The 16,672-nt window shown below is 36.3% G+C and overlaps 3 protein-coding genes across 6 annotated transcripts; 1 reads left to right on the forward strand and 2 right to left on the reverse strand.

Moving 5' to 3' along the window:
* The first annotated feature begins 30 nt into the window (after nucleotides 1-30).
* LOC127257489 (uncharacterized) lies at nucleotides 31-2,402 on the forward strand. The gene is made up of 5 exons (XM_051283940.1): nucleotides 31-273; nucleotides 500-629; nucleotides 1,240-1,440; nucleotides 1,626-1,793; nucleotides 1,885-2,402. The coding sequence occupies exons 1-5, from the start codon at nucleotides 140-142 to the stop codon at nucleotides 2,323-2,325; spliced, it is 1,074 nt and encodes a 357-aa protein (XP_051139897.1). The 5' UTR covers nucleotides 31-139; the 3' UTR covers nucleotides 2,326-2,402.
* On the reverse strand, nucleotides 2,403-12,028 carry LOC127257486 (transcriptional corepressor SEUSS). 4 transcript variants are annotated; one of them, XM_051283936.1, is made up of 11 exons: nucleotides 11,788-12,028; nucleotides 11,021-11,093; nucleotides 9,744-10,765; nucleotides 9,517-9,636; nucleotides 9,053-9,101; nucleotides 8,232-8,446; nucleotides 8,087-8,155; nucleotides 7,826-7,923; nucleotides 4,452-4,545; nucleotides 3,814-3,883; nucleotides 2,403-3,728 (listed from the first exon to the last, which is right to left on the reverse strand). In XM_051283936.1, the coding sequence occupies exons 2-11, from the start codon at nucleotides 11,034-11,036 to the stop codon at nucleotides 2,809-2,811; spliced, it is 2,673 nt and encodes an 890-aa protein (XP_051139893.1). In that variant the 5' UTR covers nucleotides 11,037-11,093; nucleotides 11,788-12,028; the 3' UTR covers nucleotides 2,403-2,808. The 4 variants fall into 4 exon arrangements, with proteins under 4 accessions (XP_051139893.1, XP_051139892.1, XP_051139894.1 ...); XM_051283935.1 differs by having other exon boundaries at nucleotides 11,570-12,028; XM_051283937.1 differs by having other exon boundaries at nucleotides 10,847-11,093; nucleotides 11,570-12,028.
* A 2,110-nt stretch (nucleotides 12,029-14,138) lies between these two features.
* LOC127257435 (bidirectional sugar transporter SWEET1-like) lies at nucleotides 14,139-16,356 on the reverse strand. Its single transcript, XM_051283855.1, has 6 exons — nucleotides 16,194-16,356; nucleotides 16,069-16,105; nucleotides 15,743-15,838; nucleotides 15,347-15,626; nucleotides 15,141-15,260; nucleotides 14,139-14,510 (listed from the first exon to the last, which is right to left on the reverse strand). The coding sequence occupies exons 1-6, from the start codon at nucleotides 16,228-16,230 to the stop codon at nucleotides 14,337-14,339; spliced, it is 744 nt and encodes a 247-aa protein (XP_051139812.1). The 5' UTR covers nucleotides 16,231-16,356; the 3' UTR covers nucleotides 14,139-14,336.
* Between the last annotated feature and the right edge of the window lie 316 nt (nucleotides 16,357-16,672).

A 16,672-nucleotide genomic window follows, 5' to 3' on the forward strand; every position in this document is an offset into this window, starting at 1 on the left:
GATTCACGATAGATTTATAAATTGTAAATTTTCTCAACGGACGGTCTGGTTGTTCTAGAACCATTTCGCCGCCGCGAACATCGATAGCCGCCGCCGCCGCGAACATCGATAGCCGCCGCCGCCGCGTCGAGGCGAAGACATGTCGAAGACACTGGTGCAACCAGTAGGTCAGAAGAGGCTGACGAACGTAGCAGTGGTTCGCCTCAAGAAACACGGCAGCCGATTCGAAATCGCGTGCTACAAGAACAAAGTCCTGTCTTGGCGCTCTCGCGTGTAAGTTTTTTGGTTTTTTTGTAATAGTTTGGTTGTTGACTGAATATAATAGGCCTTGAGAGATGCTGATGATGCTATGATTTTATTTGTTTATGCTTTTACACAATTGAGGTGTTAAGGTGAACAGTATGATTAGCTATGTCATTGGAGAAGGCTATGAAGATGTTTCTGATTTGGATTTATGTTTCAAAATTAAGATTGATCATTCATAGTTCTTTGACTGCAGAGAGAAAGATTTGGACGAAGTGTTGCAATCTCATACTGTTTATTCAAATGTTTCGAAAGGTGTTCTTGCTAAGTCAAAAGATTTAGTGGCAGCGTTTGGGACAGACAATCAAACTGATATATGTTTGGAGGTTTGTAGATTCTGCTGTTCATTTGCATTATTGTTTTGTGTGCTACTGCCTAGATGATTAAATTTTATACAAATGTGCACTATTTATCATACCAAATTGCAAAGAGGTGTGTTCATGGCTTATATTGTGTTAAATTGTTTTGGTTTTGTTCTTTGAATGCGGATTATGTAATTCAAAGGGATTAAATAGGATAGGATAGGATAGGATACTAAGAGGCATAGAAGTCTAATGAAATATGTGATCAACTTAGATTTTTCGAATCTGACAGAATAGGATGAAATGGAGCTGTATTTAAAGATCTTGATTCTTGAATCTATTTAAACATTGTAGCTAGTTATTGTTATTTTGGCCAAGTTGATCTTTGAATGTGTCGATCACTCCTGTTTTTTTACGCCTATTCCTATCTGCTTCGTAAATTTTTATGTGGAACTACTCTTGAAAAATCAGAAAGTTGGCATAGCTTGATCCATTCGTAAGTATGGTAGAAATCTGGTTTCGTCCATTTTATTGTTATTTTGTTCACTAATGATATTCAGTTCTGAAAGGGACTTTAAGTTACAGTTAATTACTCCATTGGGTTAAGGATTCACGACATGCTTTTCTAAGGCAGATTTTGGAAAAAGGAGAACTTCAAGTTGCTGGGAAGGAAAGAGAGTCGCAATTATCGAGCCAATTTAGGGATATTGCTACTATTGTTATGCAAAAGACTGTTAATCCTGAAACTCAGCGACCTTATACGATCAGCATGATTGAGCGACTAATGCATGAGATACATTTTGCCGTCGATCCAGGCAGCAGCTCTAAGAAACAGGTTGATGTCTTTCAAACTTTACTTCGTTAATTCCCGGCATGTATTGAATAATTTTGTTTTTGGAAAAATGGATCTGCTCTATGTCTTATAGAATACTTTTCCATCCAATTTTGATATGTTTCTTTATATTCTATATTTGATGTTACTTGTTCGATTGCTGAAAATGGTAAGAAATGTTCTTTTAGGCACTAGAAGTGATTCGCGAGCTTCAAAAGCATTTTCCCATCAAACGTGCTCCCATGAGATTGCGACTGACTATCCCTCAGCCGAATAAATCCTCTCTCATGGAAAAGATCGATTCCTGGAATTCCACCGTCGCCTCAAGAGATGAATCGGGAAATCAGTTCTCCATTGTAAGTCAAGCAAAAACAACAATATAACAACACTACGATATATATAACTAGAATTTGCCCCGTCGATTATATTTTGCCGTTTAAACTGCAGGTCTGTGAATTGGAGCCAAGCCTATTCCGCGACTGCGATGCTCTGGTGCGAAATCTGCAGGGACGACTCGATATCCTGGCAGTGAATGTGCATTTAGACACCGACACCCACGTCGACAATTACGATGATATGGAAAACGAGCCCGAGCCCGTACAGAAAGATTTTCCCGACAACGTATCCCACCTGAGTGAGAAGCTGCAGAGTCAAGACATTTCGTCCAGAGCCGGAAGCTCACAGGGAGACAGGAAGCAGCAAAAGTGCAGCACTTGCGATGCATTTTTCGGCGACGCGAAACAGTACCGAGAGCACTTCAAGAGCGATTGGCACAAGCACAACCTTCGAAGAAAGACCCGGCAACTCCCGCCGCTCACCGCTGACGAATGCTTGGCCGATTTGGAGCTTGGCGACACCAAATCCGACTTGAAAGACTATTCTTTCTGATTGCGAATCGAGTTTGTTCATTACTTCGTGTACCTTTGACAAAATTCTATGATTGAACTCAGCATAAAATTGGCACATTTCTGCGACAAAAGATGAGTATAGGAATCTAGAGAGTAACAATCAATCAAATCTCGCAACGATTAAAACCCGACTATACACTCGCAGGCTAAGGAGGAAATAGACGACAACTATCAACTATAGAAAGCAAGAGTAGTTTACATGCTCGCCGAAGGTCGCCCCAGCTCGTCCGCCGTCTTCTAGAAGGTTCCGGAAGGCTCCTTTGCGACGAGCTTTCGGGGCGCCACAAAGATGTAAACCACAGCTTTCGATTCCCTTCGATTTTTACCACAACTGGAAGCAAGCAATGCACTACTTACATGTCTCAAGTATACGCACTTCCATAAGTCACCGGAAACGATATAAGATCTAAATAAACGGACGACACCGGAATTAAGAAAAATAGAAAAAAAAACAGGCGAACGATTATGGCGACGCCTTCCAGTCGAACTGAAGGTCATCGAACCCGTTCACGGCTCCGAGGCTGCTGAGTAGCTGATTGCTCGAATCCTGCTGCTGATTGATCGGCATTCCAACTCGGCCATTAATGGACGAGTCGTTGCCGTGATCCAAATTAGACCCATTAACCCCAGCGGCATGGCCAAATCCGTTCGGGACAGTTCCAAAGTTTGAGCTCGGATTGATATTCGCCACTCCGTTTCCGACGAGAACGTTCCCGTTCACGTTCTTCACGTTGCTCCCCATCAGCCCGCCGCGGTTGAGGTGCGAGGACATCATGTCATGTAAGATTTTCTGGACCGAGCTCTGAGAGTCGTTTGCGTCAGCGTCACCGGACAGAGACTGTTGCTGCATCGCAACATTTGGTGAAGCCGCATGAGTTCCCGGCAGATTTCCGTGCGACGGCGGCCGGATATTAGCTGGTGTCGGGTTCGGGGACTGCATAGGGGGCGGAGTCGGTTGAGTCTGTGGCAGGGGGCTTGAGGGGGGCATCTGAACGGCATTTCCGTAACGAGTATTCGCCGGCGAAGGGTTTTGCTGCCGGGATTTCATCGAATTTTGATGTAGCATCACAGGAATGGTAGCAGCAGACGACGTCGTAGCCACGTTCACGTTGCTACCGCCGCTCGAGGGACCATTACTCGAGGGTTGCATAGAGGCAGGCTGGATCGGGTTATTGAGTTTCGAGTTCTGACCGTTTTGTCCCATCGACTGCGCCTGCGGCTGATTCGGGACCTGACTTTGACCCATCGATTGCGGCTGCTGCTGGTTCGGGACCTGACTTTGACCCATTGATTGTGACTGATGCTGGACCTGACTCTCGGGTTGTTGAGATTGAACTCGGGATGCGGGCGAGGCAGTTCTTCGAGGAAATTTGGTTAGGCTCTCTGCAAAAGACATGAATAACCCGAAAATAATTACACAGAATGATGTTAATGAGGCTATGTTAGCCTTAAAGAGAGATATGCTTACCCATAGGGCCTTTTCCAGTTTCACGACTATAATCGATAAGATCTTTCATGCTATTAACAACTTCTGATATCTGCAAGTTGAACAGCACGATGCAAACCATTAGGGAATTGTCTATGCATTAATAGGTATCACGAGAGAGGACTACTTTTAGGCGAAGGAAATCGATTATGTTTTAAAAGCCACAAGATTGAATGATATAAAATTGTCCTCAATCACATCCGTAAACAGAATCTTACACAACAGCACAGCATAAACGGGCAGGATATAAACTATATATTGTAATCATATTCTGGAAGAACAGACTCAAAAGAGTTGACATACGGAACAAAATCCCAGAATCAGTTACATTTTTTTTGTTTTTGTTGGTTTCACCTCGTGTAATTTAACAGTAAATATTAAGGTAAGAATGCAAACAATTGAATGCTGAATAAATGCACTTCAATGACGAAACCTCATTTCCTCAACCAAAAAAGAAACAAAAATTTAAAACTAGGAAGAAAAAAAGGTGAATCTTCAATTTCATTGTGCATAAAAATCAGTAGCTTCAGATGCGTTTCAATACTAACACTCCAGGTCAAGATCACAGATGGAATAGCTCAATCTTGGGTTTCAAGAAAAGGTGTAAAAGGGAAAATTACCTGAAGGCACCGCACATATCTCTTTGTATAGCCCAAATCATTTACCAACGGAACTTCCAATGCCTTCGCCAGTTGACGAGCTGAAGATACAAACCTGAAAAGGCAAAAGATATGAAATAGGTAAATCTATATTCACAATCCCAACAATGAGGTCATAACAAAATAACTTCTTTTAAAAAAGATAATTGTTTGTATATTTATATGAGAAGGCCTATTTATATTTATTGTGTATTTAGAAATGTGTGAATCATGTATCAAATTTAGTTACCACGTCATTGTCAGCATGAAACTAACTAGTTCGCAAAGAAGTCAACTTCGAAATACCCAATACAATTGTAAATTGTTAAAAGGAATTTGAATATGAGTTGTCAAATTTTATATGTTGAATATTTTAGAGTTATTTGCAGAAAATCAGTTCTTGATAATACCGAATGAATGAATGAATTACAACATATATATAATTTCCCCCCAGCTACTTCATAATTATGTATAAATGCATAACAACAACCGAAAAAGGCATAAACCAAAGAAAAGGACAAAAAGCATACACCAAAATCAGTTTGGTCAAGTTAGAACTGGTAGCATTCCATCCACGTACATAGGGGTTTTAAGATATTCAAAAAAACACAAGTTCAAAAACAACACCATTCTCATCCAAAGATAACCAGTAAATGTTACAAATTCAGCCATTTAATTGTCTCTTTACTTATAATCTGTCATACTTCTATCGAGTTGTAATACGCATAGATAGCTTAGACGAATGAGATGGAATCATATAAAACACATGCTGATATAATCATCTCATTGAATGCAATGTCTTTCATAAGATTGGACAGCTTCGCTGCTATCATTGAATATAGATAGAAAGTAAAGTTCTAAAGGTTTAAATTTTGAAGTAATAATTACGATAGAAGTTGCTTAATTTTTATTATTGTTTAAAGAACTTGGGTATAAATAATAGGAATTTGTTTGTTTTCATATAAGAAAAGAAGAGGAGCAAGAAAGATAAAGATATATTTTCCAGTTGTGTTCAAGAAGAAGTAGACAATAAATAGAATTAATTTGCTTAAAAATAACACAAATAAGTAAACGGAATTTAGTTTAATCTCGAGACATTCAAGTTATATACACATTTTCCTTCACTTACTGCCCATAAGTGAACGGAAAACTTTCAGAAAAACCTGAAAAACTAAATCCGTTCATTTCTTTCTTTTCCAACATAATGTAAGTACCCAAACAAGAAAATATAATATATATGTATATATCAAGTAATTTCTTTTCTTAGGTTTTCCTTCCATCCAAACTAGGAGTTTGATATAATTTCTTAGTGTGTTTGCTTCACATGATTATATAATTGTTATATATTAATTAACCCTAGGAATATTAATCAATCATATGAAATAAACACACTCCTGTATTCCATGTAAATTAATGCAATTTAAGAGTTTTGGTAATATCTAGGATAATGTTATACATCAAGGGATCAAGAAATATTCCTTAGTGCAGATATTTTATCAAGAACTTGAGAGTCTTCTAGTCATCACTAATGCCCATGGCCTCCCAATAGTGATATGCATCATCTAAAAAGTACAATGTTCTGTTGTGTCTCTATCAAAACCTAGGCTTTTGATCTGAGGTTCTTCATGTCATAACATTATTTAAGAAGTCAATTATCCAATTTTGCATTTGGCATGCATCATATAAAGGCCATATACAACTACACATACACGTGCGCATAAAAAGGAAGGTTGAAAAGGAAATAACATTATGATACGAATATTATTACGTTCACATGTATGTTACACCATAAACATAGTATGTGTGACATTTATGATGAGTGTGATATTTAAGATAAAGTAATTTATGATGTCATAATGGGTTTGTTATGATATTTGTGGGGCTTCAACTTGAGAATAGAATCTGTTTCTTTTGTCCAGGCATTCACACACACTACCCTGTATTCAGCGAACAGATTATTGTGTCTACTACATGATAACCAAGTATATTATTTTGAATGGCTAGTGTGGATTTCTTAAGAACCATAGATTTTTTGTGCTCTTTAGACTTTGAATGTAGATACAATTGTAAGATTTGGGGGATGAGAATAGGGTTTTTATGACTTGCATATAAAGTAGAACTAGTTTGGTGTGTATAAGCAAGGCTATGCAGTTCGTATTTTGGGCCGAAGTAATAAACATATTTGACGCAGCCCATTTCATACTAAGAACCAACGCATAAACAAGGATTAATTTTACTTCCTCTTTTAGAAACTGTATGTTAAGTGCAGCACTAAGTTGAAGCTTAAGGATAAATTTCCATATGTACCCAAAATACTTCATCTGATTTTCTTTGAAGTGTGAGCTATGGAAATATTTATAATGATATAGAGAAGCCCTATTAAAAAAACAGTATTCACAGTATGAAAGACCGTTCAAAAAGGAAACAATTTACAATAACACCACATCATTGCATGATTTTCAAAATTCATTATTGTTCTGCTCGTTACTTATTTCAAAATGTGTAGTTAGTTATCTGGCTACATTCATAATATAAGACTCAGAGGTCCATGTTTTTATTAGTAGTGATGGGACAAATGAACCAAGATTGACGACACAAAAGGGGTGACAACATATAGCTTCAATCACAGGTTTATACCATGTTCGCTTTTATGCTCCTGTATATTATTATTTAAGCATGTGTATAATGACCCCATCAAATTAACTTTAAACAACACATTCATGATGTGTTATTGACAAAGTTAATGTTTATGCTATTTATTACACTTAACCTAGCTACGAAAAATAAGTAACTACTAGCTAAAATTTAGCAATCTTGACATAAAAATCAATATTACATAGCTTTTCATTGAATTAATTGTCTTACATTTGGTTATAAATTTAATTAATAAAATGCTTCAACAAATGCAGATCATATACATCAAGAATCTCATATCCTGGTTAATGATGTTAACAAGAAAAAACACACAATTAAGATGAATAACTCAAATGTGAAAGTTCAATTGAGAGACCCAAACTAGTTTCTTTTTCATTTTCTACTTAATATTAGAGCAATTGTTTTATATTTTTTCATTCCTTGAAAATTTTGTTTATAACTAGAACCAAAACAATTCAAGTTTCTCCCTAGCAAAATTTTATCTTCCCCCTCAAACTCTTTGATTCAATCATATCCTATAGAAAACTCCAACTGAATAAACTGCAGGGCCATCGTATTTGTATAGAACTTACAAACAAAAGAAAATGCAGGACCAAATGACCACATGGTGATCGATACATTGGACTACATAAGTTAAAAAAACAAAAATAAAAATAAAATATTATCAAAATTCATTTACTAAGCAAGGAGCTGTCACTCACATATTGCAGTTACTTTGTAGCTCGGAAGCAGTGATATTTGTCGATGCATTCTGGGTTGAAGTCTGACATTTTTGGGCAGCATTACCAAGTTGGCTAACCTACAATTCATAATCAACTAAATTCAGTCACCAATTCACATTCTCTTTAACAGAATATGCCGTAAGCAGCCAACCAAAAAAGTTTGTGTCCTAAAAACACTTGCCTCAACTAAAAAACATAACAAAGGGTGACATTTTATATATTTAACTTTCAGCAACTAACCTGGGGTATCAGCAATCTCCTAGGAATAAGCTCTTCATGGCGTCGAGCACAAAACTCCCAAGAACAGATCTGATCATTTAATCAGAGAAAACCGAGTAAGCAGATGCCATAAGAGTACATCAAATATTGTAAGCTTTTGCACAACCTTAAGGTCCGGAGAGAAGACAATTCGAAGCTGGCCATCACGAACTACACGAAGTTGCTCAAAAACGCTCTCCTGTATGGCTTTTGCATAATCCAGAACTATTTGACCAGAAGAATTCTGATACTCACGAGGCATATCAACATAGAGCAATTCTTCCAAAGTACCACTTTCATATTTTATTTTGAACAGTCTGGGAAGAACCTCAGCAGTTGCCTCTGAAAAAAGCATACAATTGATGTCAGATTTCAGCAGGTCAGTGAGATCTGGCATTTAAAGGCGCACTATAGAAGAAACACTAAAGAAAGAATAACCAACGTGAGTACCATATGGAGAAATCTTTCTCATTATCATTGTGGACATTCTACAAAAAGGTCATAATTAACAACTTAAAAACCTTAGGGTGTGTTTACTATTTGTTTATAATTTTATATACAAATATTTAATAATCATTTTTCACCTTCTAAACTTTGGCATGGAAACACAAAAATACTGTATGTATTAAAATGTATTATATAAGAGAAAAGATAATCTGGTTTAAAGATCATCTGTGTATGCAATTCTAATAATGACTTCAAAGACAAATGAACCCATAAAATCAACTAGGCCAAGATTCCATATTTTATCTTCCTAAAAATCAAAAGAAACCCCTCATTTGTTGAGTGGTTACTACCCCATATTTTATCCCTGAACCCAGAGTAATGACGCAGGGAAACAAAAAAGGAAAAGAAACTGAACAATAAAAGAGAAACGTGTCACTACATAGACTGCAGGCAACAAGATATCGACAAAAATAGTGATGCAAAGCTTAAAAGCATACACACCAAATCCACGACCAGGCCTGCGGTTGCAGATTTCACAGTGCCACACATCCTGCATATATAACAAAAATGGTCAAACTTTCCATACAAGAAAGGAATCTAAAGTGTGAAAAACATATACCACATAAACCTGAATATAAATTCCCAAATATTACACGGTCCCATAAAAGATATTCAGATTATATAAATGAAACAATACATGCTCTGACGTAAATGTACGAAACTTCCAAATTAGTTGCGAAATATAAATGCTGCATCAGATGTTCAACAATATTGTAACTGTCGCATAGCAAACTGGAAATAAACACGCAACAAATTTTGTACATATTAGCATAGAATCTTTAGCCCACAAACAGATTTTGGTAGCCTAAAATCAAGCGTAAACGACAAAATACAAATACAACACAATGTAAGCCAGGGCAGCCAGGCAGAAGTGCATCGATTATTTAATTTGTAATACAACAGACCTGAGGGAATACACCAGTAGTTTGGCGACCACTTCCATACATCGAGACACACCACTTCTTCTTGGCATTAGGAGCAAAGTACTCAGCAACAAATTTTCTCCAAAACTCAATGTTATTGTCCTACAAAATAAAAAAAATGAATGCAAGCCACATTCATTAGGACACCGCTGCATACTAAAAACTTCAGTCAGTACAAATAACTAAGCTGCTTTTGCATTATATCTTACTTCAGGTCTATGTTGCTGCTGATACATATAATGTGTCAGCCTTCTGGCACACATTCCAGGCTCGTAAATTGGTTTTACAGGAGACCTCAGAGGCAAATTCTGTTGTTGGAACTGTGGTTGCAGTGAAGACCTTTGTTGAGGCATAGATTTCAAGAGTTGCTGCTGTTGTTGAAATTGCATTAGCCTCTGTTGATGAAAAATCTGTGCGGCAGCAGCAGCTTGAGGTGACTGCCGTGAGAGAAGGAGCTGTTGCTGCTGCTGCTGTTGCTGTTGATGCAAGAACAAAGAAGAGTCCGAATGTTGGGGTTCCATTTTCACCGAGCCCAAGTTTCGTATGCTTTGCAGCTGCTGAGGCTCCAATTTCATCGAACCAAGATTCCGCAAAGATTGCAGCTGCTGTGTTGCTTGCTCATTAGTTCCAGACTCCAACTTAATTTGACCGACACCTCCCAGTCCAGACTGCATCGCTTGAAACTGCTGCTGTTGTGATTGTTGCTGTTGCTGGGGATTGCTCGGGACCGAAAACTGCTGCAACTGCTGCTGATTGTGTTCAAAATTCTGAGGATCAAGTTGCTGAGATTGCTGCTGGTTTGTCAACATATGGTTGGCAGAAGTGTTCGAGAATTGCTGCTGCCCTTGAACTTCACCGGATGAATGTGGATTGGCTGTCACTGGGGAAGACATGAAAGAGGACGAAGGATGATTAAACCCCATACCAGTTCCAACGCCAGAGAGTGGATCTTGTTCCGCCCCACCATCATTAATCCCTCGCTGGGAGGTTCCAGAACCCGAGCCCCCATTACCATATGACTGATGAAGCAGGGATGAAACATTCGGCACATTGCTGAGCATGTTCATATTACTAAACTGATTGCGAGGAGACACCAAAGAAGGAAACGAATTCTGTGAAGGCATTCCAACCCCTTGACCACCCAACAGACCCGAATTTGACCTCAATAAAGAAGGCGGAACAGAGTGGCCTCCACCGTGCGGTGTAGGAGGCCCTTGCGCAACCATCTTTTCTGAAATCAACACACTCTATATTACAAGACACCTAGTACACCATGGGATGCAATACCTAAAGGGAAAACTGAAAAACTCACCTGAAAAGTGTACACAAACCCTACAAACTCAAAAGTAAACTGATAAGTCTGCTAATAAAATTATACACACAATCATCGAATCTTAGGATCCTTAAAAGGTCAAATGTAACATGTGATGGGTGAGTATGGCATCAAGTTGAGAAAATAAGAATTTATCGTATCAGATTAACTAACTTTTTTCTCTCAACATCCAACGAGGTATTCGTCTATCCAAGTCAAAATCTTTCACACCCTGTCCTATCAATCCCTGCACCAATCAGTCAATTCAAGTTAGATTTCTAATCTTCATTCCAAGAAATCAAGTAAACGAACAAATCTGATAACGAGAGACAATCCAAGTAAAAACAAGAAGAATTAAGGGCAAAAAGACACTAGCTTAAGGGACAAGATTATAACCACAAAAGACTCTTTTTCAGTTCAAGAAAGTAATCTATCAGACGCGAAAAATTAGTGAAGTGGAGACTTGACGTGTAATTAGTTAGAAAAGGATCGAACCCTAAATCTTGTAGCAAGAAACGAAGTAAATTACTCGATCCAGAGTCGAAAATTTCAATCGTTGCTACCTAAATCTTCAGTTACAGAAGGGAGCACTGAATCACACGCTGGAAACATGTGATTGCGAGGGCTAAAGGGAAAGGAAAAAGGAAAAATAAAAAGAAAGAACTTCAAAAACAAAATCGAAATTTGGAAACTCACATTCAAACATAACACCTCGAAACCTACCTGAGTAGGATTTCGACAACGAAATCCGTCAAACCCGCGATACTGAAGTTAAAAGCCACTTCAATCTCCACTATCCCTTCCTCCTCTTCGACCATCAATTAATCGAAATAACTTCCTACCCAACAAAATTACAAAACCCTTCCCCCAAAATTTAACAGGCAAGTACAGATACAGGCACGGTCGAGTGTGTAAGTATCAGTGGATGCGGGAAAAGTCACCTCGGAATCGAAGGCGCACGACCTTTTTAGAGGGAGAAAGATGAGCAGGGAGTAGAGAGGGGGGGGGGGGGAGAGATAGAATGCGGGTACACTCTGGAGGGTTTTTATTGCGGACGTCAAATTTGCATTAGATCGGATTGAATCCGCTCATTGTTTGTCTTTCTGTCCGCCTCTCTCTCTCTTGTTCGCGTCCATTCTTCTCTCTCTTCAACTTTTTTTCTCTCTTTCTCTCTCTAGTCGAAGTCAAATCTTCTTCTTCGCTTCTTGTCTTTATGATTACGATGGATAGATACATTTGTGTGTATGTATATGCACCATGATGTCTGGTCATGAGTTGTGGATGGATGCGCATGTATGTATGTATGTATTGTTTTTATGAAAACGCGTTTAATTACTCAAATGCCACTGTCATTTGTTTAAATACTAATTTTGGCCCATTTCAATATAGACATATTTATTATACACCTTTCATCCCGTTAAAAGTATATATTTATTTTCTACAAATGAATCTAAATAATATTATATTTTAATAATAATTATGGATAATTTGATATGTAAAACTATCGTATCTATATTAAGCCTAAAATTAATGTAAAAATATTGATATAAATATATATAAATGTATTTATAATATATAGTGAAAAAATAATAATTTGTATTTGGACAATTAAAAATGACAAAATATATATTTATCAGATAGACGAAAGAATATAACTTTTTGTATAAAATTTCATATTTTTAATTTACTAAATACTTAACAATTATGATATAAAGAAAAAAAAATGTACTTAATTTCAATTTTATTCATGATTAGGGGATGGGAGTGTAATTTAATAGCAACGCCCCCAATACCTTGACCGTTAGGTTGGGGTTCGATTCTCAACCAGCTTATTTTTGTTCGAAACTTTATTAATCTTTAATGATATTATTTTTTTTATTATTATTTCCTTTATAGAGAGTCCTATTAAACTTTTTTTTTTTTTATATGAAATATTATATCTTAAAATTATTTTATTTGAAATACATCAAAATTAAAATATAAAATGTTAAATAATATATTAAACATTGGAAAAAGCATATTGTGTGGTATGATATATATCAAATATATATTTGTATTATTCATATATTTTATGTATTAATTTTTTTAATATACGATGAATGTGTTTCGAATATGAGGGGCAAAACCGGGATTTGACATAATATTGGTTCTAGTGTTTGGCTAAAATTGGCCAGAACCTAACCATATAAAAACATATGCATGGGATTTTATTACAACAGAGGAATATAATGTGTAATGTATGTATGCATATATATGTATTTTGTTAATAGAAGGAATAACCAACAGTTTCAAATTTTGATATTTCTACTTTCAATTCTGTATATTCTTGATTATTTATCTTATACTATATATCCTTGTTAGTGACTCTAATTAAAATTTCAGCAACAAATAGTATTTTCTTAAAAAAATAAAATAAAATAAAAGTATATCCATCTATTTTTCATATGAAAAAATAAAAATATATATATAAATGAAATTTTTTTAAAAAAAAAAAAAAAAAAAAAAAAAAAAACCCTAAAAGACCCTAATTATTTATACACATAAATATGGCCCAGCCCAATTGAATGTTTATTCAACTTACACATCTTTCAGTATAATAACTAACAAGTAATAACAATCGTAAGAATATTAATATAAAAATACACTATATAAATAATTAGAACGAGACTTTTTGTTTGTAAAAATTAAAAAATACTTTTCTCGTTCATTTTTTAATGTCCTATTTGATATTTACACGTATTTTTAGATAATTAGAATTTTTGTTATAAAATAAGAAATTTGTCCTTAATCTTGTGTATAAAAAATAAAAAATAAATAAAGTATGGATAAAAGAGTAAATTTTATGTATAAAAATAAAAAGAAGACAATAATTCCAAATAAAAAAAAGAATATTAATTTTAGTTTAAAATAGTTATTTCACATATAACAAACCCTAGAAGGCGACAAAGTTTCAGCCCCAATTCACCACATCGAAACGACGTCGTCCCAATGAAACAGCAGCTCTGCTCAACCAACAATGGCGGACGGATATTCATACTCGCTCAAAAAATCCTATCTTCCACACCACCAAATCCCCATTTCAGATTCTCCCTTCCCCTCAATTTCCCTCCACAATTTAAAATATCAAATGCAGACCACAATTTCCCAGGAAAAACACTAATTCCGACGCCGGCAGAAGCCGACAGCCATGGAAGACGACGACGACAAATTCAGTTCCTCAACAGCACTAATCGACACCACAAATTGGCCTCATCTTCGCAACAAAACAAACAAACAAAAAACCATATAATCATCGATCAAACAAGCCACGATCTTCATGACAAGCCAAAACCAATACATTGAGAATTCATCGACATACAGAAAACAAAAAAAAAAAAACAAAGGATGATTATAAGAAACAAGACACCATTCCTAATAAGTAGGAACTCTATATAGAGACAGCATATCCAAAGCCTCGTCGCCGCCGTCGTCGTCATCGCCACTGTCTCAACTAGACTTGCTCGTCTTGCATGGATAGCTTGTCTTGATGAGACTTCCCATTGCTCGCCTCGATCTCCATCGACTCGTCCGGCGACGATTTCTTCGCTTGTCCCTTGTTCTTGTGGTATATCGCGTATAGTATCAGCTGCACCGTGCCTAATCCGCATCCAAATCCATTTGGAATCTAATTCAACAAACCATCGAAATTTAAATCAAGTTACAAAAGCCATAGCCCATTGCGCAAAACTAAAGATCGCATTTTTATACTTATATTGAGCTATAAAAGTCATAACCATCGCGTCGTAATACTAAAGATCACAAATTTGTACTTATATCAAGTTACAAAAGCCATAGACATCGCGTGCAATTTAAAAGATCGCAATTTTTTATACTTAAATTGAGTTACAAAAAACCATAGCCATTGCGCGACAAAACTAAAAATAGCAATTTTATACTTATATCGAGCTATAAAAGCCATAATCATCGCGTCGTAACACTAAAGATAGCATATTTGTATTTATACCAATTTACAAAAGCCATATCCGTCACACGCAAAATAAAAGATCGCAATTTTTTATACGCATATCGAGTTACTAAAGCCATAGCCATTGCGTGACGAAACTAAAGATCTAAATTTTATACTTATATTGAGCTATAAAAGTCATAACCATCGCGTCGTAAAACTAAAGATCACAAATTTGTGCTTATATCAAGATGCAAAAAGCCATAAAAGATCTCAATTTTATACTTATGTCGAGTTACTAAATCCATAGCCAATCGAGCAAAAAGATCGCAATTTTACACATATACTTACGGCAACAAAAGGGTCCTTCCCAAGTAGGCCAAAGATAAACCACGACGTGCCGCAGAAGAACACGAACAAGGACAAGAAAAATGGCATGAATTCGACGCTCTTTGTTTTGATCACCGTCCTCTGCAAGCGCTCAACAATGTTAGACAAAATCAACAAACCAAAACACAAACAACTCTAATTTCCATGGAAAAGGATAGTAAACGCACAATGATTGTCAAAGGCGAGCCGTACATAACAATGGAGAAGATGGTTGCAGCAAGGCCGCAGAAAAACTTGCGGCCATTTCCATGGAGGGCGAAGAGGGAAACGAATACAACAATGGCGAAAACAGCAAGAACAAGACTTAGCAGTCCGAGAATCTTCCCCTTCTCCTTCCTTGGCGCAAACACGAGAAAGATCATCACGTAGATGATCTCAATCGCAGCTCCAGTCCCATTAATTGTCGACACAAGGACATTATTCGGTGACACAAAAGGCATTCCATACCTACAACCAAACAGGAAAAGAAAAAAAAAAAAAAAAAAACATAAAATCAGACAAGAACAAGAACAAGAAGAGAGATGTATTACAAAATTGGAAGAACAGATCAATGAATCACTGACCAAGCAGACAACAAGCAGTTGAGCAAAGTCATGACATATGGGATTCCAGAGAACTGTTCTGTCGATCTGTTCATCACAATTCTTTTGAAAGTAATCCTACAATCAATTCAATTTCAATTTCAATTAAAAACAAACCAAGAAAATGGTTAATTTCAAGAAAAGATCGATTTGATTTGATCCATTCCTTTTCAAGAATGTTCAAAGCCACATGGAAGAAAAGGAATGTCGTCTTCTTTCTCAATACAGCCATAGCCATCATTCATCATCAAATTTCCAAATATATATATATATAATAGCATTTCTTGAAAATAAATAGAAGAACTTACACTGGCGCCAAGAAAAGAAACAGAGCAGAAACATTTCCTGTAAACAACAACAGAATGTAAACAATGAAGCAAGAAACCAGACGATAATTTTTTAAAATAACAAAAGAGAATAAAATAAAGCTCACCAAAAATTCCGAAGACGAAGTGTAGAGTATTCTCCATTTCCTCAAAAACACAGCAGCAGTTAAAATCGACTTCAAGAAAACAAAACTAAAAAAAACCCTAAATCAGAATAAAGGAGGAATTCCAAAACTTCTATATTTTCCCCCTTCTTCCTTTTCTTCACGATTCTTCTGTTTTAACAATGGTTTGTGCCTGCACTATGTGCTACATATATAGAGAGAGAATGAGAGAGAGAGGGAAGTTTGTTTACGAGGAAAGAGACGTAAAGGTAATTTCTTTTTTACTGCAGTAAAGGCTCTGATTGCTTCCATCATCATATCTTCTTCTGTCATTAAAAAAAAAAAAAAAAAATTCGAATTTAAATTGATCTCTCGAGTCCTCCTTCCATGTGCATTTATTTATTGTTGTTTTGTTCATTACATTCTGGTTGAGGTTTGAGTTATTGACAAGCAAATGGTAAATTTTGTTTTGTAGATATATG

The sequence above is a fragment of the Andrographis paniculata genome, unplaced genomic scaffold (genome assembly GCF_009805555.1).
Source record: "Andrographis paniculata isolate CXL003 unplaced genomic scaffold, ASM980555v1 Contig57END, whole genome shotgun sequence".
In the NCBI taxonomy this organism is placed as follows: Eukaryota; Viridiplantae; Streptophyta; class Magnoliopsida; order Lamiales; family Acanthaceae; genus Andrographis; species Andrographis paniculata.